The sequence below is a fragment of the Notothenia rossii genome, assembly GCF_949606895.1.
Source record: "Notothenia rossii genome assembly, chromosome: 10".
Taxonomy (NCBI): domain Eukaryota; kingdom Metazoa; phylum Chordata; class Actinopteri; order Perciformes; family Nototheniidae; genus Notothenia; species Notothenia rossii.
The window spans coordinates 23,016,097-23,041,252 of record NC_136908.1 but is presented as its reverse complement, the minus strand read 5'-3'; the positions used below and the strand labels follow the sequence as shown (position 1 = coordinate 23,041,252).

At 42.3% G+C, this 25,156-nt stretch overlaps 1 protein-coding gene across 8 annotated transcripts in view; it reads left to right on the top strand.

The window, feature by feature from the left end:
• The window catches only part of LOC307023159 (CCR4-NOT transcription complex subunit 3-like), a 36,793-nt gene extending 13,023 nt beyond the window's left edge, over positions 1 to 23,770 (top strand). For 3 of the 8 annotated variants that reach the window (XM_079656239.1, XM_079656235.1, XM_079656236.1), the window contains 13 exons: positions 161 to 256; positions 4,637 to 4,765; positions 4,974 to 5,064; positions 5,521 to 5,648; positions 7,298 to 7,354; positions 7,979 to 8,966; positions 9,299 to 9,440; positions 10,223 to 10,370; positions 16,313 to 16,409; positions 16,736 to 16,961; positions 18,969 to 19,101; positions 19,249 to 19,374; positions 20,183 to 23,770. In XM_079656239.1, coding sequence (XP_079512365.1) covers positions 161 to 256; positions 4,637 to 4,765; positions 4,974 to 5,064; positions 5,521 to 5,648; positions 7,298 to 7,354; positions 7,979 to 8,966; positions 9,299 to 9,440; positions 10,223 to 10,370; positions 16,313 to 16,409; positions 16,736 to 16,961; positions 18,969 to 19,101; positions 19,249 to 19,374; positions 20,183 to 20,281 — 2,460 coding nt within the window. In that variant the 3' untranslated portion in view covers positions 20,282 to 23,770. The remainder of the gene's footprint in view (positions 1 to 160; positions 257 to 4,636; positions 4,766 to 4,973; positions 5,065 to 5,520; positions 5,649 to 7,297; positions 7,355 to 7,978; positions 8,967 to 9,298; positions 9,441 to 10,222; positions 10,371 to 16,312; positions 16,410 to 16,735; positions 16,962 to 18,968; positions 19,102 to 19,248; positions 19,375 to 20,182) is intronic. The other 5 variants (XM_079656242.1, XM_079656240.1, XM_079656241.1 and 2 more) reach the window with 3 other exon arrangements.
• Positions 23,771 to 25,156: the final 1,386 nt, after the last annotated feature.

Here is a 25,156-nt window from a genome sequence, read left to right as displayed (position 1 = left end):
TAGACAGAAAGGAAAGAATCGTTCGTTAAATTGATACTTATGTATATAATTATGATTTGTGTATCTTAAGCTGCTAATGAATGGTTGAACAATTTGAATGATAAACCAATTAAGCGCCTTTTCCAACTATTCGTTATCTCTTCCTCCTGTTCTCCTCCAGAATACGATAGACACGCTGAACATGCAGGTGGACCAGTTCGAGAGCGAGGTGGAGTCCCTCTCAGTCCAGACCAGGAAAAAGAAAGGAGACAAAGAGGTGGGTCCTTCCTCCCCCTCTGATCTCTTTATCATCTGTCTTCTTTTTCTGTGTATAGCTGACCCAGGTACAGTCAGTCAGACCTCTCTCCTCTGTTATCCCTCTGTGCTGGGGAGGTCACACAATGTGTCCTTTCACTTTCACTCTCCGGGGGCCTCATTTATAGCAAAACTTATCTGGCTTTATAATGGACGACAGGACATTTGAAGAGCGGCACTCGTACCTCCTACCTGCAGTGACACAAAGATTGTTACGTCACTGAAATGATTCTTTATGGCATCAAATGACATTCACTGTAATTGGCAAAGGACTTTTTGTTATATAAATGAGACCCAGAGGGGTTCATGCCTCTGTTACTGGTATAGTTAGCTATATCTTCAAATACTGAAATGGGTTTCTGGTTTTACACACAGGCTCTAAAATGAGACCAATAAGGGCAAAAGAAAAGGAAAAAGTTACATTTGTCTTTTCATGAATGCTTTTCTCAGTCTTTTTCTTTGATCCGGCGTTGAGGATGAAGCATGCAGAAGGAAATATACAGGGCCTCCACATCTACACCTTTTCAACCTCCATCTTATTTGAGTGTCCGCATTACTTGAAAGGGTAGTTCACATAGTTTTAAGTGGTGTTGTGTGAGGTCACTATCCTTAGTCTTAGATTTGGAGAAGCTAAAATGAGTTGCAGCACATTGCGTTCAGCAGTGTTCTTCTGTCAGGGCTCGACATTAGGACTGTCCGATGGCCCGGGGCCATCTAGTATTTAGCTCGGGCCATGAAGCCTTACCTGCTGGTTGCCCGATCGGGCAATCTATTCTACCAGTATCATGCAGGTCGCGGATCCAGTAATGAGTGACCCGACAGTAAAATTAAACATATCTATAACTAGTTTAGGTAGTTTGAGAGGTAATTATAATAGCTACGTGTGATATTCCAACCTGAAGTGTGTGTTTTGTTCCGCTCACCGCTGCATGTGATCATGCAGAGCTGCGTGTCGACTCGTCAGCAGCAGCTGATCTCTCTCTCCCGTCAGATTAGACTTCACTCGCGTTTATGTCCATATCGATCAGATCCAGCTAGTTTTAGCTAATGATAGGACTACCTGCTTATTAAAAAGACACCGTGACCTAAACAATAAGTGTCGCTATGCAACTGGGCGAGGCCACAAAGTATAGCGCAGCATTATGCATTTGTTTACATAACCACCGGAACCCCGAGTCATTACCAACAGATCAACGCACAATCAACCCATACAGCACATCTCTTTCTCCACATTAAGTGTTACACATTAGAATTGACTATTCTTGTCTGTCACATACTCTTCTTGTCTGTCACATAAGTGGCGCAACTGAAGCGGTATTGCGCTAAAGGGAAATTATTTTGACCGGACATTTTGACCAAAGAGATTTAGATTTGCTTGCTAACGGGAACTCTGACGTCGCCATTGTGTGTGCTTCGCGGATGCACTCGGTCAGCTTCTGGATGAGGAGGCATTCCTTCGACCAACTTACAGTAGATAACATTACAAACATTTTTAACAGGGGCCATAATAGCGTAAATAATGTTTGTTTTGGCAGTTATAACTGAATTTAATGTTTTCTACTTTTTTACACCTGGGAAGGCATTTGCCTTCAACAGATGGAAAGTGTCTTGACCAACAACTTAAGTATTTATTATAGCTATGCAGGGCATACAAGCGAGCAAACACAAACAAGTGAAATGAAGAATACAATTGAAATTGTAATATTGTGGTGGTTTATCTTATAATTCAGTCTATAGAATGCACCAGACAGCATCTAAGACCTGCACAAATCTAAATGTTCTAGGGGGAGGCCCCCCCAAACCCTTCGTGTGTCATTTCGTCCGCGCGCATTTTTCAGGGCAATCTCTATTGGACTCAGGGCCATCTGTAAATTAGCTTAGATGGCCCACAGGGCATGCACTGTCTGTGCACAGGGGCAGAAGCTGGCCATCTTTTAAGCCACCTAAAAGGATATATTAACTGATGTGTCTTTACCATTTCATATATCTGATCTCTCTTCAAAGCAACCAGACTCCACTGAGACCAAACCGTTCTTTTGGCTTGCAGGAGCAACATTCGATCAGTTTGTTTGTCTTCTTGTGTGACCTTGGTGTATTAATGGATTAGTTCTGTTTGGCAAAAGTCACACCATAACAACCTCTATCCAATGATTCAATCACAATTCTTTCAATGGAGTCTGGTTGCTTTGAAGAGAGCCTGACAACTAGGGAATCATTAAGATTTGAACGGTACTACTACTTTTAGCTTTGATTAAGGCAGTCGAAATCTCCGCATGTCTCCGTCTGAATATGAAGCAATTTCACCAGATCTTTGAAAACACCTGTTGGTCCCTTTCAGAAAGGGGAGTTAGAGCTGTGTTATTTTAAATAAAAGTACAAATATAGATAAACGTTTGGCGGCAACTTGGTGGTGCTGACCTCTACCTACTGTAGAGTACTGTGTTATACAACCCCACTGCAGAACATCCCTTTAATGTTGGACCCACTGTGACATTGGGACTTTAGACGTAGCCTTTCAGAGCCCGCATGTATGCACTCAGCACAGAGACGTCCCCATGTCCCTGACATGTGCTCGGGCAGCATTCATATATATTATGTTGAATGACATGAATCTGTTCCACTCGGCTGCCTCCACTAATGCAGTCCAGCTGCAGCCCAACAGCGCAAAGTGCTGGAGCCGATGTGTTACTATAATCACATCAGTTCAGCCAGTGACCATAAGAGCTCCACGTGTTCCTGTTCTTTAGGTTTCATCCCACAGAAACACCCAGATAGTGTTTTAGATTTGTCAAAAAAACTTGCATAAAAAGCTTAAGTAGAGAAAAAGGCTAAACTTAATACAGAAAACTTGTCAAAAAGCTTTCGGACATGTGTGAATGAACTATTGAAATCAGAAGTGGTTCTGTGATTATTTGTCAATTTCATGATGCATGAAGTGAACATGTAACCTAGGGGTAACAACTAATCGACTTAATCGATTAAAATCGATTACCAAATTAGTTGCCAACTAATTCAGTCGTCGATTCGTTGGTGACGTCATCACGTGTGTTTTACGCGCTGTTAAGCTCCAACGTTATTGGTCTTTTTATCGGTACTGGAGACATTTAAAAAAGATAAGTTATGTATTATTGCTACAAAAACATTATATCGCAGTCTTAGTGTCGCCAACTCGTTTCTAACATGCAAAAAGAAAAACAAATGCGTCTATCGTGTATTTTCGATCGGACGAGATCTCTCTCTCCCCATCTGTGTGCGAGGGGGCGGGGCAGTTTACACACACGCAGCTGCTACATGCAGCAACACACTGCGGAGATGGGGAGAGAAGCGCTCCGAGGTGTGGCTCAACTTTAGCCGTCTCGATGTGGACAATGCTCGTTGCCTAAAGTGCAATAACAGTTTATCATGTAAGGGCGGTAACACGAGCAATTTGTCTAAACATTTAGCAAAAGTGCTCCACATCCAGACGGAAGAATGCACCGGGTTCCACTGTCTTTCTAGCAGCTCTGTAGCCCCGTCCACGAGTAACGTTTCCACGTCAGGTGTTATGTATGCTAGCAGCAACACACAGAGTTAACTCAGTTATAAAAACATAGGTTAATGATTATAGGTAACTGAGTTATTTATTTTGTTAAAGTTTCAGCTATTCTGTTTACAGTTCTGTCATCACATTATTTAATAAGATTTGTTAAAACACTGTTGTTTCTTTTGATGGGAAATATTATTGATTTAATTTAAATAAAAAGCAATGTTAATTTTGTTCAAAATGTGTTTAGTTAATTTAATAATATATATATATATTTGAATCAAGTGTTCATCTTTATTGTCTTCATTGTTAGTTTCCACATGCCTAAAACAACCTCAAACTAAATCTAAAAGTTGATGGCTAAATAAGAGCGTTTGAGAAATTGTGCAAGGCATACAGTAATAGTCCGAATAGTCGATTAATCGTTTCATTAATCGATAGATTAATCGATTATCAAATTAGTCGTTTGTTGCAGCCCTAATGTAACCGCTGAACCTTTCACATGTTTCCTCACTTCTGTGTGTTCACCTTTCAATTGTAAACATGTTTCTTTAAATGTCTTTTCCAAGGAATAATTCCGGTGGATATCCCTGGCATGAGCATTTTTATTTCAAATATCAAACTGATATAATTCATTATCTGGATATAAAGCCATTGGAATCAAGAAATAATACTATTCAACAATGAGACCCATCGTGGTGACTTTCTTATGCTGTTGGCAGCTCTTTAATCCACTTTTGTGAGAATAAAATACAAAAATACTGCAGACGTTTTGGTATCATATTAATACCTCTCTCTCCCCCCCCCACTCCTGTGCAGAATCAGGACCGGATTGAGGAGCTGAAGAAGTTCATCGAAAAGCATCGTCACCACATCCGGATGCTGGAGACCATACTGAGGATGCTGGACAACGACTCAGTGCAGGTGGACTCCGTCAGGAAGATCAAGGTGCGCTCATGTCTTCATAAAACAAGTATCCCAAATATTTGTTGTTTTTGAAATTGTAGGTGCAGCTTATTTCCTCTTTGCCTTCCTTTTCCTTGTTAAAACTGCACACAATTTTCTTTTCAGAGCATTGTCATCATTCATAATATTTCTATTGACAGCCTGACTGAGCCATGTAATCCATCTTTGTATCTGTCCTGTCTTTATAAAGGATGATGTGGAGTATTACCTGGACTCGTCGCAGGACCCAGACTTTGAGGAGAACGAGTTTCTCTACGACGACCTGGACCTGGACGAGCTCAGTAAGTCCAGAAAGAGCTGGAGTTTATTATACAGCAGTGTCTTTGTGTGCGGCAAGCAGGAGAGAAACTCGTTCTTTGACCGCAGTGGAAATCGTTTATGGAAGGGTAGTCTCTGAAAAATATAGATTCAACAGAAAATGATGTTGCATAAAACATGCTGTGCAAGCTGTTTTTCAATACATATTATCTTCTGATCTTCTGCGCTGGAGTTATTGGGAATGTTTGGCTCACACAAGTCAGAAACACCCACTTGAATCTTATTTTACCAGTATAATGAAAAAGAATAATGTTAGTGAAGCCTCCTCTTAGACATATTGACAATGGAACAGGCTGTATTGCCCCTTCTCTTTGTTTTTAAATGTTCCTCTTCATTATCCTTAACCTTAATGGGAAAACACTAACCTCACTAACCGTTATGATACTGTGCACTTATCATGCTGTCTGTGTCTCCTGCAGCTCAGACGCTGCTCGCCACCTCCCCACCCGGACAGCTGGAGGACGAGATCTTCCCGCACTCCAGCAGCACCCCCACCTCCACCACCTCCTCTTCACCCATCCCCCCCTCGCCTGCCACTTGCACTACGGTAAAAATAATCCTCTTGCTGTCAGCACGTCAATTATCTTTTTTCACACCTTTGAAATCCATAAAATTGTGTTCAAAGGAGTTTGCATTAATTAGAATAAAAGGGTTCGTTCCTAGGGGTGCAGGAAATCCTTAGAAACACTGAATTAAATAGTGTTATAATGGTTTGAACATTTTAATATAAAGTGCTATTAACTGCTTGAAATGAAAATTATGTAGCCAATTTACAAACAGAGGACATATTATGCATCCAAATAAAGAGGAAACCCACTTTGTTGTGTTTTCCTTTTTAAATATGTCACCCTCCTAAATAATGCTGTCATGAATCAGAATTGTATTTATTGAAAGCACACTAACATCTTATTTACTGTGACTCAGAAGTGCAATCATCAGTATACTGTATGTACTACTTGATGAACCTTAGCGGTAAAGTGCTGGAAAAGCTTGAAATTCATCTTGAAATTTATCTTTAAATGTTTGAAAATAGTGCTTTGACTTCGTTCTTACTTTGGAATTCAAACTTTTTCTCAAATATTGGAATTTGCTCCTTTTATTCCTCAATAAATATGAGTCGCTTAAACCTGGAGTCACTCCAGGCAATAACATTATTTGTTTATGCACTCGTCAATTTTTGACGAGTTTTTTTGTTTTGTCTTTCAGAATATTGCAACAAAAAAAATCAAAATACACAATTCATTTTTTTAATTGACTAACTTGGTATATTTGCGTTTGGAAATGTCTCTTTAATTCACAAAAGGTAATCAACTGTTGAATAGTCATATCTAGTAAAGGGGCCCTATCTTCCTCATCTTGAGGTCCATATTTATATTTTCACCCTCTGTCTGAAACCAAAGCTGCCCTGATTGGTTAGCTGGCCGTCTCTGTTGTGATTGGTCAACCACTTAGAGATGTCCCACCCCTTATCTTATCCAGTACATTGTGTTCGAGTGCTAGCCAATAGAAGTGCTAACTTTAGGATTTTAGTCTTTGAAGACCATTTACATGCACACAAACCTATATAGCACACTACAGGAAAGGGTCCTGTAAGGGAAACCCAAAGGGCATAACAGGGCCCCTTTAATTACACCGTTACCCTCTTTACCTTTACTGTCCTGTATTGAATGGGATTTAATAATACATATCTAAGGCTAAGTTCGCGAATACATTTAATGATCGAACATTGGTAATATCTGAACTTTCAACCTATCATTGCTTTCCCTTCCAGTGAAGTCAGGTCCATATGTAAAATAGAAATGTAAGATAATTGCCTTTTATATGTGCGCTGCCATCTGCTCTTATTGTTCGGCTCTGCTGTCATTATATCATCTGTTCTTCCTCTGCGCCCACACAGAGCACTGAGAGTACTTATTATAGGGCTGATGTGTCTGAATAAAGGCGTGATAATATTAAATGCTGCTGACATGAAATTGGCGTGAAATAGATGTAAAGATTTGGTTGTAAGCGGTAAAGCATTCAGCAGGAAATGTGAAGTTCAGTGGGTGTTTAACTTTGAATAATCTGCGGAAAGTATCTGGAAATGTTGGATTTGGATAACCGGCAACCTTTTGGTTAGTGTATTGTGTTTCGTTTTTTCTCATTCGTACATCGACTGACCATTATCCAATTTTGTTCTTCATTTGTGTTTCTCAGGAGAACTCTGAAGATGACAAGAAGAGGGGACGGTCAACAGACAGTGAAGTCGGTCAGGTGAGTCTAAAGACGGTTCATCTCTAAGTGACCATGTCAGCATCTTATCTTTAAATACAGAAAAAGTGTCATGAAGTCATGAACTTCATCAATCCGAGGTTTAATGTCATTTCTTAGTTTTATTTGAATGTAAAGTGAATATTTTAAGGGTTTTTGACTTTTGTTAGTACAGATTTTAAGAACTCACCTTGGACACACATCATTTGGGATGGACATTTTAACTTTTTCTAACTTTTTATTAAAACAAAACTAAAGTAATTTCTCTGTAAAATAGTAGTATGCTTGAACTTTTTATGAATTATTAAAATTATTCTTATTATAAGCTATAAAGGTAATTACTCCAATATGCATGCTGCAACTGTAAGAAAAGACTATTCTCTTGTCATATGATCTTTTCTTTCACTGTTATTATTTTATATATATTTTTTGTCTTTGCATGTCCAGGTCACATGTTGGTTTAAGGTTGTCTTCATTTTAATTACATTTTGGATCACTTTATTGTAAGCCAGTATACAAGGCCAATCACTAACATAGACTTAGGTGAACAAACTGTATCTTTTGATTTCCTGTAGAAAAACGTGACAACATGACAAACCTGTAAATGTCTTCTTTTCTCTTCTCCAGTCACCTGTGAAGAACGGAAACCCCTCCTCTTCATTATCCTCTTCCTCCTCCTCCTCCTCTTCTTCCTCTTCTTCTTCCTGCTCCTCTTCTTCATTCGTGTCTGGACTGACCTCGTCCTCTCTCGTCTCCATGGCGCCCATCACGGGGGGAGGACCGGGGGCCAACAGTCACCTGGGCAGCTTGGGGGGCCTCCTCTCCAACACGTCGGCCGGCAGCTACAGCAACGCCACCCAGCAGCCGCCGCACCCGTCGGCACAGCAACAGCAGGCCAAAAGCTTAGTGAGCTCCGCCCCTTCAGCTCCCATCTCCATCCCCATCAGCTCCACCAACAGCCACATGGCCTCCTCCGCCTCTTCTCCCCCCAACGCCATCACGCAGGGGCTCTTCACTTCCAGCTCCCAGGCCCAGTCTCTGTCGGGGCCCACGTCCACCTCCAACAGCCTGGGCCTCAGCCTGGGCCTCTCGCTGGGGAAAGGCGGCATGTCCATCCCCACCAGCTCCATGTCCGGGAGCCTGGGCCTGTCAGGGATGCAGGCGTCCCTGAGCAACATGGCGAGCCTCCTGTCGGGCTCCACCCCGGCCCCCTACGCTCAGGCTGCCTCCTCAGGGGCCATCGGCTCCGGCCTGCCCGGCTCTCTAGGTGGCATCGGCATCAGCCCCTCCACCTCCAACAGCGCAGTGGGCTCCATCGGCAGCGGCAGCATCACGGTCGGTGGGCCAACCTCCTCCTCGGGGGGGCTGCTGGGCCCGGCGCCGGGGCTGAGTGGCATCAGCTCCGGTATTCTGGGTCTGGGCTCTGGGCAGTCGGGGATGCAGGGGTCCTCCCTCATGTCGCTCAGCCCGGTCGGAGGGTTAGCGCCCGGTAGTGGAGTGGGGGTCATCGGGAGCAACGGAGGCAGCTCGGGATCAGCAGGGAGTGGAGTGGTGGGGGGGAACATGTCGCTCTCCGGCAGGCCGCCCAGCCAGCAGAAGCAGAACGGTAGCACCAGTGAGTATTTGAGAATATATCCACACTTACAACAATCTGTTCACACAAGCATTTCAGCTACGCCTAGATGATTGTTATCGAACACCTTGTTTACAGTATGCAATATATTATATTTTAACCTCTGTGTCATAGTACCTTTTGCCAGATTCCTTATCAATACACAGCCTTACTAAACATGCTTATTATAAACTGAAGCTAGTCAAGACTGAAATGATTTCCTGATTATTGTATTTGCTAGGCATAATCGGGTAAAATTGTGTTAAGTGTACATTTCATGACTGTAAGATGTATGCTCATGTGCCCTTTCTAGCTTGTTGTTAACATTTATTTAGGCGGTGTACCCTTTGTGTCTTTTTTTGGCGATACAGGTTACAGCGCTGTGTTAGCAGACAGCACAACAGACTCCGCCCTCACCAGTGCCAGCCAATCTCTCAGCAGCCAATCCTCGTGTCTGACCTCCACAGCCAATCAGACGTGAGTATGATGGAGCAGGTTACCAGACAATTAGGGTTATGGATTATTTTCAACAAAATCTGGTGTTTCATTGACACAATCACTCTTGTACACTAAATTCAAAATGTGAAATTAAAACGATGATGTCAGCATATTTTCCAGGATTTTAAAATCATGACGATAATCAAAGTTAATATGAACAGCTGGAAATTCATTGGGTAAACCTTAATTTGTCAAACTTCAAATGATAGGAATCATTTTGATGTGATGATTAAGGCTTTGACAGTCACAAATTCATATTTTTTCTTAAAATGCCTGAACCCTGTCTAATAAATGTAGCTGACACCTAGGTCAGCGCGATATCAGAAAAACAAATATCCCAATATTTTTTACTATATACTTTGATGTCGAGATTGTAGGGGGGACTATTTGTGCTTTTTCTAATTACTTACACATTATTTAATAATCGGCGATGTGGATATAGTGATGAATTGGGTAAAGGGAAATAGCAGAAATGTCTAGTTAGTTCTTAGAAACACATCTGTTTACTCAAATGCAGCCTTTTAAACCAGGAACAGACACAATATTCAATATGTATTGTATATTCAAAAAGACAATCTCTAGTTTCACATCGAAATATCGATATATTACCCACTTTATTGCCAAGCTCTACTGACATCCTCAATCTATAAGCATTAACAACTAAACAAGTACATTTTCTTACCTCGCTTACCTTTTTTATTTAGGTATTTTAATGTTGTCCCCCCTTCTCACCTCTTCTCTCGTCCTCCCCCTCTCCCCAGTAAGGACACTGGTTCCAGTCTGCTGGGCTCCATCTGTTTGTCGTCCAGCTCCCCGTCGCAGGCCTTCTACAGCGAGGCCAAGACGGTGAGCGGCGGCAGCCTGCTGAACGGACCCATGTCCTACTCACAGTCCTCCGACAGCATCAAGGTGAGAGTCTGACCAAACCGCACACGCACGCGCACGCACGCACACACTCACACTGGCCCCATTTAAACCGTGTGTTATTATGCGCTTCTCATCTACATAATCCAAATACAGATTTCATTATAACAGCAGGTGTAAAGGGCGTCACACACATATACAAACACTCCATTTTACCATTCTACAGCTACAGGATTATGTAGACACGATGAGTTGTTTTCGTTACGAAGATTTAATATTCCAAATCTCCACAGACTGTTAATTTGCATGCTACTGTTTCTGCCTCCATTATGATTTAATTAATTCTGACAAAAGTGAAATCCAAGCGGGGATTGTTATTGTTATCATGGCCTCATTATGAGAGCTGATTTAGTTTCAGTTGGGGAAAAATACACGTCTTACGACAAACTCTGACAAAACTTAAGAGAATTCTAAAAACATTAAGGTGATGAAAGCAGCAGAGACACGTTGTGTTTGTCACCTTCAGTTGACCTACAGGTATAGGAGTGTACTAAAAATCGTTCACCAGAAATGACTCACATTTTTTAGATGAATAACTGACTGAATAGGTTTAAAGTATACATATTGTGTTATCAAATGTATTTAGAAAGGATTAACATAGATCGTTTCTGCAATTCCGTTTTCACACAGCAAGCTATATGTTCATTGTGGGACCTTTTTATATTTATAAATGTTAAGTCTTTTAATGTTACCAAACTATAATCCACAGATATCTAAAGCATAATTAAATATGCATACTTTTGAGTACTTGTATATGTTAAAAATATCGTTTTTGATATCTATTTTTTGTATTATTAATAATAATAATAATACATGGGACTTTTATAGCGCTTTTCATGAAACTCAAAGACGCTTTCACAGAGAATTTAAGAAAACACAACAAAAAAAGACAAAGAAATACAAAAAGAGATAAACAAAACAGAAAAAATACGGGGGGAGTGGGGGTGGTCAGTGGTTGAATGCAGTGTTGAACAGGTGGGTTTTGAATGCTGTGAGGGAGGAAGAATCTGATGGATTGGGGTAGTGAGTTCCAGAGGGTGGGTGCAGCAACGGAGAAGGCTCTGTCGCCCCAAGACTTGAGGTTGGTCCGGGTGGGGAGGGACAGGAGGTTGGCAGTGGCAGAGCGGAGGGAGCGAGTGGGAGTGTGTCTGTGGAGGAGGTCAGTCAGGTAGGATGGGGCCAGGTTATGGAGGGCTTTGTACGTCATCAGGAGGATCTTGTACTGAATTCTCTGGGGGATGGGGAGCCAGTGGAGCTTGATGAGGGCGGGTGTAATGTGTTCACGGATTCGGGTGTGGGTGAGTAGACGGGCGGCGGAGTTCTGGATATATTGAAGTTTGTTGAGGATTTTTGCAGGTGAACCATAGAGGAGGCTATTGCAATAGTCCAGACGGGAGGTGATGAAGGCGTGGATGAGGGTTTCGGCAGCAGTGGGAGAGAGGGATGGACGTAGACGGGCGATGTTTTTGAGGTGGAAGAAGGCTGTCTTTGTGATCTGTTTGATGTATCGGTTGAATGATAGGGTTTGGTCAAATATGATGCCTAGGTTCCGGATGTGAGGGGAGGTTTGAACTGGGAAGCCGTCTATGTTGAGGGTGAAGTTATGGATAGGTGTGGTGAGCTTCTTTTGTCCAATGATTATTATTTCAGATTTATCGCAGTTGAGTTTCAGGAAGTTAAGTTGGAGCCAGGATTTGATTTCAGTGATGCAGTTTGTCAGGATGGAGTGGGTAGCAGTGGAGATGGACTTGGTGGAGATGAGAAGCTGGATGTCGTCGGCAAAGCAGTGGAATTGAAGTCCATGACGGCGGATTATGTGACCAAGGGGAAGCAGGTAGAGAATGAAGAGGAGGGGGCCGAGAACTGAGCCTTGAGGGACACCTTGGGGGAGAGGAGCGGTGGGGGATTTGCAGTTATTGATGTAGATGAACTGGTTTCTGTCAGAGAGGTATGAAGTGAACCAAGAGAGGGCAGTGCCGGTGATGTTGAAGGTGGTTTCAAGACGGGTGAGGAGGATGGAGTGATTGATGGTGTCGAAGGCAGCGCTGAGGTCAAGGAGGATGAGGAGGTTGAGGTTACCAGCATCGGAGGAGAGGAGAAGGTCATTTGTAATTTTGAGGAGTGCGGTTTCGGTACTGTGGTTTGAGCGGAATCCGGATTGAAAAGTTTCATAGAGGTTATTAGCAGAGAGATGATGCTTGAGTTGTGACGCTACAGCGCGTTCCAGAACTTTTGACAGAAAGGGTAGGTTCGAGATTGGTCTGAAGTTATTAGGGTTGTCAGGGTTTAGTCCGGGTTTTTTCAGAATAGGGGTGATAGCAGCTATTTTGAGGGACGGTGCCAGAAGACAGGGAGGAGTTGATTGCTGTAGTGATGAGTGAAGAGAGAGTAGGAAGGCAGGCCTTAACAAAGCTGGAGGGGATGGGGTCCAGGGTGCAGGTGGCAGTTTTCATTCCTGTGAGGAGATCAGAGAGTTCAATAGGGGAGACAGGGGAGAACTGGGACAGGGGTTGGCAGGATAAGGGGGGGCAGGTGGCTTGAGGGAGAGCTGGTGTGGTAGTGGTTAAGCTGCTGTAAATGTTGTCTATTTTGCTTTGAAAAAATTTGAGAAAAGAGCTGCATTTGTCTACTGTGAATGACTGAGTGGTGGTGTCCAGGGGGCTGAGGAGTTTGTTTATTGTGGAGAAGAGTGTTTTGGGGTTTCCGGAGCCAGAGTGGATTAACTGAGAGTAGTAGGTGGTGCGGGCATGGGAGAGGGCATCTTTATATTGCTGTAGGTGGTCTTTGTAGGTTTGAGAATGAATTGTGAGACCTGTTTTATTGCGGAGTCTTTCAAGTTGCCGGGCACGGGTTTTCATCAGACGGAGTTCAGGGGTGAACCAGGGAGCAGAGTGGGTGAAGGAAACTGTTTTGGTTTTTATGGGTGCAAGTTGGTCAAGGCAGGAGGACAGAATGTTGTTGTAGTAGTCAGTGAGATCAGAGGGGCTATGGAGGTCCACAAAGGGAGTGGTGGATATTTTTTCAGAGAGGGAGGATGAGAGCAAGGTAGCTGAGACAGAGCTTAATTTACGGAAGTTGATTTTGCGTTTTTGCTTTGGTGGTGGGGTGGAAATGTTGATGGTCATGGTGATGGCTAAGTGGTCGGAGAGGAAGAGGTCTGAGCCAGACAGATGGTGAAGGTTTAGTCCAGTCGAGCAAACAAGGTCCAGAATGTGGCCACGGTTATGGGTGGGAAAGTTGACATGTTGAATGAGGTTGAAGCAGTTAAGCATGTCCGTGAAGTCTGTAGTTATTGTAGAGTCAGTGGAGTCCATGTGGATGTTGAAATCACCAAGTAGGAGGACTGAGGTGGAGAGAGAACAGAGCTGGGTCAGAAATTCAGAGAAATCAGAGAGGAATGATGGGTTTGGTTTGGGAGGGCGGTAGACAACTGCCAGGAGTGACTGTGTGTGACCAGAGAGTTTAAAAGCCAGGTGTTCAAATGAAGGAGCAGATAAGATGGGGATGAGGCTGGTTTTAATGTCCTGTCGGTGTATTACGGCAATTCCACCACCTCGGCCCTCCGAGCGTGGCTTATTTATGTATGAGTATCCATTGGGTGTAGTGAGGTTGAGTGAGAGATAATCCAGAGGTTGTTGCCAGGTTTCTGTCAGACAGAGAAAGTCCAGTTTATTGTCCAGAATTAATTAGTTGAGAATGTGACTTTTATTGTTGAGGGACCGGGTATTAAACAGAGTGAGCTTCATATTGCTTTGTGTGGTGAGGATTGACTCAGGTGTCATTGCCAGGGCTTGCAGACAGGGGGCGCGCTCGTCTGTATTGTTGTGATGACGTAGTCGAAAGGTGGGTGTGCGCTCAGCTGACCAGAATACGGGGATGGAGTGACCTGTGTGAAAGTAAACAAACTTGCGACCGGAGCCTCTATGGATGTATCTGGTTCGTTTTAGAAGTTTGTGGTTTTTGATGACAGAGATGCATAACGGTGTGGAATGGTTGTTGAGTTGTAGAAGTTTCGCAGCGGAGTACCTCAATGCCATGCCAGGCAGGAGAGACGGAGCGTTGAGTGGACAGGTGAGCCGGGCAGCCGCTAGCATTAGCAGCTAGCGGGTATCCTGCAGCTTGATGACTGCAGAGGTGCAGGCAGCTAGCTCCAAGTAGTCCACGGAAGAGGGGTCCAGGCCAGCCAAAGGCAGGACACGTTTTGAGAAGTCCGGGAATGGGGTGGAGGCAGCGTTGGAGGAGCTAGGCAGGTGAAGCCGGGAGGATCAGAAGGAGAGCAGGTGGAGCGGCGAAACGGAGCCGGTGTTTTCAGGTAGGAAAACACGGACACATCTCATTGATTCAGGCAGTGTAAGATTGACATAGATCTTAACTGGACTTGTCGGCTAAAAAGCTGCTAAGAAATGTTGAGGAAAGAGTAGAAAAGAGTAAAAAAAAAATCCAGACAGAGAAGCGGCGAGCAAACGACGCCAGCGTCCTCTTATTGTTTTTTTCTTCTGTAAAAAATGAATGCCAAAACAGGTAATTGTATTTACTTTAAATCAAATCTAAAGAGTCTCAATCCACTTCATTTGATTAAGATTTAACAATGGCTCCCCGTGTTCTGAGAAAGAAGATCACAATAAAGTTACGCAGATCTGGATAGTCTAAAATATATTTCCTAGAAAAGTCCTACATATAACTTTTCTTTTACACAATGGAAATGTTGCTAATAAATGCTTTAGTGCAACTGATATGATATGTTAATATCAACCTCTGATAATGACCATTTGTAACCATTAGGGATGGGTAACGTTAGGATTTTATCGATACTGCTTATCGGTATCGGTATTTTTCGATACTCTTATCGATACTTTTCAATAATTTGGTGCTCAAAATTATAGACATGAATACAAGATGTGAAGATTAAACAGTAATTGTATTGTAATTTTCTTGCAGAAATAACTGTATAACTTATACATTAGCTTCTCAGAAGCAATGAAAGGCCAAATTATTATAGGTGTAGGAGCTCACATTAACACACTGTCAGTGTTAATAAACTAAAAAAAGACACGCTGATGTGCCTGCAAGACTCCACTCAGGTAAACAAAACATATTACCCGTGCGCAGCAGCTAACCTGCCTGCGAGCCTTCGCTCAGGTCACATTTACACACGGCGCGGCTGAAGCCCGCTAGCACTAGCAGTATCGTGAGCACCGTTTGCAAATAATTCATGAAGTTGCTTGTGTTACCCCCTTTACACGCAACTAATTGAGTACATAGATTGCACCTTGCACTATCGCCACTACATTTTTTTAAAGTGCACCCAGACCTTCGATCGCTTCGCTCTGTCCGCCATGCCTACGGGAGTCTCACAACAATAATAAGAGCGCTGTTGAGAGACATGACGAGTGGCATTTACAGTGGCCAATCAGAGAGGTCTCAAACCGGATACATCACACGGGATGAGGGGTCCCAACCAACCAGAATGGTTTAAAGTTAAACTAAGGAAGTAGACGTAACACATACCGATAGCAGCACCGTTTGTCCAGCGGCTTAACGGTATACCGATACCGTCCAATCAGGTACCGTTATTGACTTAGTACCGGTTCTCGGTACCCATCCCTAGACCATGGTTGCTGAATTTTACCTTAATGTTATTGTTAGGCTATACAAAATGTGCAATCTTTTTTGTTGAAAATACAAACAAACGCAGTAAAAGTACTTTTCATGGACACACAATCCAGAAATATATTTGCTGTATGTTTGGTCACATGTTGTAGTTTATGTTACCACAAAGGCATCATTGAAGTGAGGGGACAGGAATAAACGAACTACAAAAATATAAAGGGAAGCCGAAATGATACGTACAGGCAGGTACCAAAACTGTGCACACACTGTCCGGCAGCATCTGTTTTCCCATGAGCCTCCTTGTCTGTCCCCATCAGCCCCAGGAGACTCTGAGCAGCCTGAAGTCCATGGCCGAGCGAGCAGCACTCAGCTCAGGGATGGAGGGAGACGTGCCCTCCCTGCACCTCACCCCAGGTAACTCTCACACACACACACACACACACACACACACACACCACACACACACACACACACACACACACACACACTCTCTCTCTCACCTTAATGAAAGGAGAGGGTGGCAGGAATAGAAAGGCTGTAGTTTAATGGAACAAAATGTCATCTCACCTCCCACTCTCAGCTACTATGAACAAAAACTGCTGTAGATATTATCATCCTGACTCAACTTCTCTCTCTTTGTCTCTCTGACTTTCTACTCCTCCCCCCCTGCACTCCCTCTCTCACTCCCTTACATCCTCACCTCCTCTCCTACTACTGCTTCCTTGCTCTCTGACTCCTAGTCTCTCTCTCCTGTCTGTCTTCAGACATTTTCCCCAGCAGCACTACGGCCCAGTCGGGCCCCTCGTCAGCGCCTCAGCTCTCGCTGTCGGAGGTCAGCATCCCCCCGTCACTGGGGGTGTGCCCGCTGGGGCCCGTCCCCCTCTCCAAAGACCAGCTCTACCAACAGGCCATGGAAGAGGCGGCGTGGACGCACATGCCCCACCCGTCCGACTCAGAGCGGATCAGGTGTGCTCATACTTCCCTGCTGCACAAAAAATGATATAAGAGATAGCTAACGTTCATGACAGAGTGCAGTGTTGGCAAAGTTAGAAAGACTAGTCTTTATAATCAGTCAGAATTGTGTTGGTCAGCCATGATGAGAGAAGTACTGTGATTCTTTACTCAAATGAAAAAACTCACCCACAAAATCCTAAAATGAAGAAAATGAAATCTGATTTAAAGTAAAAGGGACAAAAAAACACATCCATTAAATGTAAGGGATACATTCATAAGTGACATGGTATTTTGAGGGCCATGCAAAAAATGTTTAGGCACTTGGTTTGAAATAGTATACAGTACTATATAGTATATATGTATTATGGAAATCAGTTTTTATTCATAGTTAAAAGACAAATTTGTTAGAATTTATTCAAAAATTCAAATAATTCCAAAAAGATGATGAAAGCGAGTTATAAAACACAAACACCATCGTAAACACGGCCTCTAATCTAACAGTTATTCTTTTTCTTTTTTTTTATTGACTTGTTGCTAATAACAACACACATTTAATTTCCCTGAACTTGATCATCTTTACCAAATAAGTACAAGCCTCAATCATTGATCTGATTCGACAGGAATCTTTGAAACAACGTTTGCACTTAATTATAAAAATGTCCATTGTTTTTTTTTTTTTATCTTTTGTGATTCTGCTGCTTTTCTTTGCCATCCAATCAAAGAGCCACTCGGTCTAATCAGTTGCTGCACACAGTTATTTAACAAGGGATCATTTAGACATCAACAAACAAATGTCTGAAATGTATATTTAGTCATTCAGGTCTCCCAGTAATGCAGCATACCTGAACACAATTAGAGAGCAGATCATTCAGGCGCCGTGTTACAGAGCAGTCAGCCCACACAGGTACAATTGACATTTAAATGAAAACACTCAAACCCTCTTGTCCCACAGTACCTGTTGTTTCACAGCCAGAGGAGGAGAGTGACACACACACTCTGAGATAAAGACACAAGGAGAATCTTTGTATCTTAATAACTCAAATTCATTTCCAGTATACGCACTCTCGAACTATTTTTTTTTATGGCAGTGCGACATGCGTCAGTCATGTTGTGCGTGTTACTGGGATAGGATCATTAGTCCTGGTTCCATCTGACCTGGCTAACATTGTAGCAGGCCAATGGAATCGGAAAGAACAAACTGGGTGTGTCGCTGGTTTAAAAATACACAGTTTAGATGGAAAAACGTATTTTGGCAGAATGAGATCCACTAAATGTTCCTACTTTTCCCCCATTAGGAAACCTTTCGTCCGTCTGACCAATCGATCTGTTAATTAGTCCTAAACTGCTCCCTGAAATCATTGGCCTGATCGATATGTAATGCGTTGGTAGTTTTGAAACAGAACAACAGTCGGTAGTGCCTTAGATAATAGACTAAACGTTGCTTTTAATCTAAGTGGATCTATCTATTTATACAGAAACTTTTAAATTACATTTTGATTTGAACACTGAAATATCTCCACCTCTGATTATCCTTTCTGAAATCCTTGATTTTCAAGCTTTCTACGTCACACGTTCCATAAGAGTTATTATATATGTATTGATACTGGCCATAGCCAATAAAGAATGTTAAAGTAGGAACTCTATAAAAGTCTGTCACAGGTGATAAGGAGTGTGTGAACAAATGTATATAAATCCTTTAGTCAGCATTGGTTGGTTCTTAGGACTACGAATTTGTAATAAGATAAAAATCTGGAGTTGTTGATTTAGAAAGAAGTGAGACCTCTGGCCCGCTGCACATCTCTGCTGCTGCACACTTCAGACTCGAGCTACATTAGCCACTAGCATTACAGCCACATTTACCACCACACCTTTGGACGTTGAGCTGCATTATGGGAAATGTAGGCACCAGGTTTTGACATGAAGAACAATATGTTTTTCACTTCTAATATGATTCCTCATGTTTTGTCTTTGCATCAGTATGATCCCACTAACCCCCCTCCCCTCTCTGTGATGTCACAGGCAGTACCTGATGAGGAACCCGTGCCCCACCCTGCCTTTCCACCACCAGGTACCCCCGCCCCACTCCGACACTGTAGAGTTCTACCAGAGGCTTTCCACGGAAACCCTCTTCTTCATCTTTTACTACCTGGAGGTAAGTACTGTCAGAGACATGATGTCAACACAAAGAGGAGATACATGTAGATCATGATTCAGCCATCAAAGACACTTCAGAGATCTCAGATACAACCGTTAAACTGCTCTTACTAATGCTTCTTTTATCTCCTCGTCCTCTGCGCAGGGCACTAAGGCCCAGTATCTGGCAGCCAAGGCCCTGAAGAAGCAGTCATGGAGGTTCCACACAAAGTACATGATGTGGTTCCAGAGGCACGAAGAACCCAAGACCATCACGGATGAGTTTGAGCAGGTCAGCTTCTCTTCTTTGACCTCCAGGGGCTTATTTTACCTTTCAAAGCATATTTGACACTTCACACAGAGTCAAACCTTAGTATGTTCGAAATCTGAACGTGTTGCCATGGAGGAGTTAACAATGAAGGCAGACTTGATATGTACTGCTAAGGATACCAACAATTCAGGGACGTTTTGAGAATCGGTTGATACATTTATATTCATGACTGCTGGGTATGAAAAACAGGGAGTTAAAAAATACAAATTTATATTGCCCAGCATTGAGTTGGAGACGGTCATCAGAGCGTGAACAACACTTGATTTATAATGAAAGGTCCCAAACCATTTAAACACATGGTTTGTAATCTGCAGCACAGTCGTCATGAAGCCTGCTGAAACACAGAGAAAGGACTGCTTTTGGCACAAGCTTTAAGACAGGAACTTGTTTCACACACTTTTCACATGTTTGGTACTGTATACAGTTTGCAGTGCTTCTTCCTTTCTTAAGGATTTTGATAATGAAAATGAACTGTACTACAGCCGTGACGCAAATCAGGGATAAACACTGACCCCTTCCCGGGTTTCTACCCCCATCATTCCTGATCCCTTGCTCAGACCAAGCCCATTTTCAAACTGGATCTTCCTTTTGATATCAGCTACACATCTGTAATGTTCAGTGACTGCATATCACCTGGTTGCGATCCCATTTCGGTGACAAAATCCATCCACAGAATAGAATCGCCAGCTAAATCCTTTAAACTGCTTTTTGTAGTAGTTCCTGTTCAGGTAGGTTTCTTTTTCATTAAATGCCTTTAATTCTTCCTCAGGGAACGTACATTTACTTTGATTATGAGAAATGGGGCCAGCGCAAGAAGGAAGGCTTCACGTTTGAGTACCGGTACCTCGAGGACCGAGACCTCCAGTGACCCGCATCGAGGAACACACACACACACACACACACCCACACACACACACACACAGGCGAAGAGACGGACAGCTGAGGAAGTGTGAGAGGGACAGACGGATGGAGAAGGCTGCTCCACCTGCTGACATTCCTCGATTTGCCCTCGACTCGTTGGGGACATGGACCCTGCCTCATCATCCTCCCCCCCAGCAGGGACACCTCCTCCCACCCTGTCACCCCTCCTCCTCCTCCTCCCCTCTATCATCAGGTCTTTTATTCCCATCTTTTCCTGAACCATATCTCTCTTTAAACAACAAGGCTTTGTTTTAGCACAAAGAATTTATAATCCAACTATCGTGTGCTCTCCCCCCTCCATTTTGTTTCTCTCTTTGTGTTGGCTTTCAAACGTAATCTTCTATTAGCCCCTTTAAGAACCAAAGATGATTGGTTCATCATTAAATGCTGGCTCTAAAACAGGGATCAGCAGCAGGGCGGGATTCAAGGGAAATGTGTTATTAGAGTTATTGTAAATTCAGCTAGATTAAGGAGAAAATGGTCATAGGTGATGTGAACTGACTTGAGATCAGCCATGACAGGAGCTTAACGACACGTAATATATCACGTAAGAACCGGAAATATATTTGGTCTCTGCCATGTTCTCCACTATAGCTAATAAACTGGCAACGAAGTGTTTGTTATTCAGGCAAGCGCGCTTCACATACCTAATAATGTTTTGCGTTATATCATTTTTCCAGTGGTGCGAGAGACCTTTTTGGATGACTTTTGAAAGTCTGTATTTAATTATTATTAGAAAAGCACCAACCCAGAGGCTCTCTGCTGCCTACCGTCATGAAGGAGTCATTAAAACCTTTTTTTCCCCTTCAAATAGGTCACTGGTGACTTAGTGCTAATAAATAGCTTTTCGATTTAGGGTTTTGAATATACCAACGCTATCTAAACGTTACTAGGAAATGTGATTAATGCTATGCAATCAGTTTGTGCACAGAAAGGCATCACTTCCCGAAACATTCATATTTAAAATGAAAAGCGTGTCCTCCGTTATTATTTGTTTGCAGTGATACAAACACTTTCCTCCCCCCAAAGAGAAGCCCGTGACAGCGGCTGCATTTCAAGATTTGTGTCGTTAAGTTTTTGTCAATTGTTGTCTCTTGGAAGTTTAACCTATAATCAAATGCTCGGGTACAATTCTGTCAAAACGCAAGATCAACCTTGCGTTTTTGGTAGAAAATGGTAATTCAGTAGCATTCTCCTGCCCCCTTTATGTTCATCTCTATCACCTCGACTCTGCTGAGCGTCTCCCACTGTGCGGTGGCTCTATCGCAGACGTAACACCAACACATCGTCTGTTCACCAGCGTAGAAAATAAACCAGCACCGCCTGCCAAATGTGGGTAAACGTTGGTGGGAGGTGGCGCCACAGGCCTCTCGCAGGAGAAGTGGCTGCTGCTTCATTTTGGGATTCTTCCAGCTGCGGTGGTGTTAAAACCTCGCGCCCTGCTCCCTCCCATCGGGCAGAGGGGTGAGGTGTGACACTAAGAGGTGATGGTAGTAACTCGGGCAGTTACAACACTTAAGAATATGTCAGAAATGTATTTAAAATTCAGCATTTTTCCCACACACGTTCACAAATGTCAGCAGTTCACCTTGTTTCTTTAAAGTAAAGGCTCAATTCACCCAACTCACAACGAAGAAAAGGAATTTAGCAAATGTTTCCTCTACTGGTGTCTGGTCATGCTTATGGAGTTTTGTTTTTTATTTTCCAGTGCTTTGAGGCAATTTAAAGACTTCTGCCTCTCTTCAATATGGAGCGCCAGCCATTAGCTTAGCTTAGCATAAAGACTTGAAATGGGCAAACAGCTAGCCTGGCTATATCCAACGGGTACAAATGTAGCTTGACCCATTAACACCTTATATACTGCTTGTTTAGTTTGTTTTAAAACCAGTTTGGGGTTTTAAAGTGATTCTGGGCTATTTCCTGATTTGTTAAACTAACTTCCTGTTTTCCCAATGTTCCCATACATCACTCCCTGTAGAGCCACACATTTTGTTGTGTTTCCCTTTTTTTAATTTTTTTTATTATTAATTTGACCTATTATTTCCAGTCTTTGTTGCCATCTCAAGCTAACCAGCTGCTGGCTGTAGATTAATCTAACTAGCAAAAAAGGACATTTCCCAAAACGTTGGGTGTATTTCTTTGTTTTTCAATGAATTGGTAAATAATGACATCTCCAGAATCAAACTCCTTAAATAACACTTGTTGTATTTCAAACCTGGAAAAGCATCTGCATGACTAGCTACCAGTAGAGGTTGAAGTGATGATGATGGTGTGTTTCTGTTGAACACGGAAGGCTCCAACAGGGATCACAGTGAGAGTCGTGGGTGTCGATGCTACGAGCAGCTGGACCGACAGTTTGTTAGTCTCCCCCCTTCCTTCCTCCCTCCCTCCCCCACAAACTGAGCAACACCAGCACTGCTGCCCACACCTCCTCTGTCCTCCAGCTCCGTGTTTACACACTGAACCGTTTCCACTGGGCACATAACACACACACTGCCCTGTCCTGTCCTCACCACCAACAATTCATTATTTCTCTTTCCTCAATCCTAAACCTTTTTTTGGTTCAGTTGACTTTTGATTCTCACAATTCCTATTTTCCGAACTCCTCTCTCTTACAGCCGCCTCCCCTCCTCCCCCCCCCCCCCCCCCCCCTCTTCCTCTTCCTCTCATGCCAGGTAGATATTTCCTTTATTTCTCAGGAAGTATTTGATAGATCATTACGAGGAAATGTAATCCTGCCAGCAGCTCCCGTTGATACAGCACAACAACAACAACTACATAATCTTCCCCAAAATTTAAATTTTTTGAAAATCTCCCTCTCTTTTGACCTGCCAGTAATATTTCACTCAAAGGCTTTTTAAGAAAAAAAACAAAAAAAAAATGCAAATATTACTCTCCAATGTTTGGAGCAGCGCCTGGGAGAGAGGCCATGTTTATATTTTGTCGGATTATTCGTAGTATATTATTTTTTCAGACATGGGGAAAGCTTTTTAAAAGCCAGAGGAAAACGAGGACCCCTGATCCTTTTTTTTTTTGGAGATCGGAAATTTCTCAAGAGCAGTGTGGGGGTTTTATAGCCAGACAGACAACTCAACACTTATTCACTTGACTGACTGCTTTTAAACTCTCTTTTTTTTTTTACTTCTTTATTGTTTTTGACAAGCGGAATGGATGAGAGGTCAATCCGAGAGGCGAAATGTGAATCTCTCTCTTGCCCCTTGACAAAAGTGTTGTATAGACTCTCATTCTTCAAACCTCTCCTTTGTTTTTGTTTTTTTGTTTTTTTTTGTTGTCGTCGTTGTTGTTGTTATTGCCGTCGTCAGACAGCATGGAATAATGACACTTGCAAAGTGGCGCTGAAAAAGTAAATAATGACATAACCATGAATAAAGGATTGTAAAATATTAATAAAAGAAGTACTTTTCAGAAAACTGAACTCGGCTGGTGCTTTGTGGTGACATTTATTCACATGTGACATCAAATCCCATTGGTCGCAAGGAAGGGGAGGTATTTAGTGTGCAATCTGATCCTATTACTTTTATTTACAGCAGAGGATGATATCCAGTTATTTTTTCTTCAAAACATCAATAACCATATCCAATTGAATTGTTCAAGTAAATAAATGGAGTTATTTAAATCTGTAATAGTAGTGCATCCTGTTTGACAGAATGATGATCTTCTCATGACGCTCCTCTAGTGGCCGGGGGAGGGCAGTCAGGCTGACCGCTGAGCGAGCAGAACACTGCACTTCCTGTTGTCATGCCTTAAAGCAACACAATGGGTTTTAATGGAAGAGACCAGCTGAGGTAGAAATGTATCAAAGGCCTTTCCAAATATACTTTAAGTCTCTAGATTGACTAGTCGTTGTACATTTTTGACTTATTTTCTTCTTCAAAAGATAATTGAAGGCATACTGTAGGGTTTAAGCAAATGTACAACCTCTTTATTTGACATAGCAATATTCATTTGTATGTGTTTGAAGTTGTAAATGTATTACAGTCATGGTTCGGAAGGTGACTTTAAAAACATATTCCTGCACAACTAGTTACATGTAAAAAAAAAAATATAGACAAGAATAGTATAGTTTACAAATGCTCTTTTGGTTTAAGACATGAATTGAACGCAAACACTACTTTTGTTTAATAAATCAGGTCTACAACTACTGCATTTAAAATATAAAATAGCCTAAATTAAATCTGTAAAAGGACATTCCGTCAGTATGTCAAAATATAATGTATAGATTTTTATTTTTAAATATATTTTAACATTATAATCCTGCAAGAATTCCCCATTTAAAATCAAATGAGCAGAAATCTGATGTATTTTGTAATGTAATTGTAAGGGCATACAGTACCTTCTTTTGTATAATGTCAAATGGATCATGTGAGTTTGTTGTATTAAAATGGTTGCTGCTGCTCAGCAGTTCAAATGTCTGTCAGCTGGAGCTCGAATGTCTGCATTGACATGAGAGCGCAGAGAACAGGCTGCATGTTGTTCACTTGAACACAAGTCAGAGTTTAGCACTGTCAATGAAGGGGACGGGACATTCAGTGGGAGAAGTATTGCAAGACTAAACAGTACTAGTGGTGTTTAATAGATTTGCTTAAGTTCAGAGATTAATTGTATTTTTTTACTCCACTACATGTATTTAATACCTTTAGTTACTTTAAAGATTTGGATGAATGATGTGAAATATAATGAAGTGTTAAATCAGACATTAGTTCCACATGAGTAAATTCACAAGCTACCCTGCAGTATACAAAGTCATTCAAACTAGCTGCACCTTTACCAGCTTTGAGAACACTTTCATGATCAATCATTA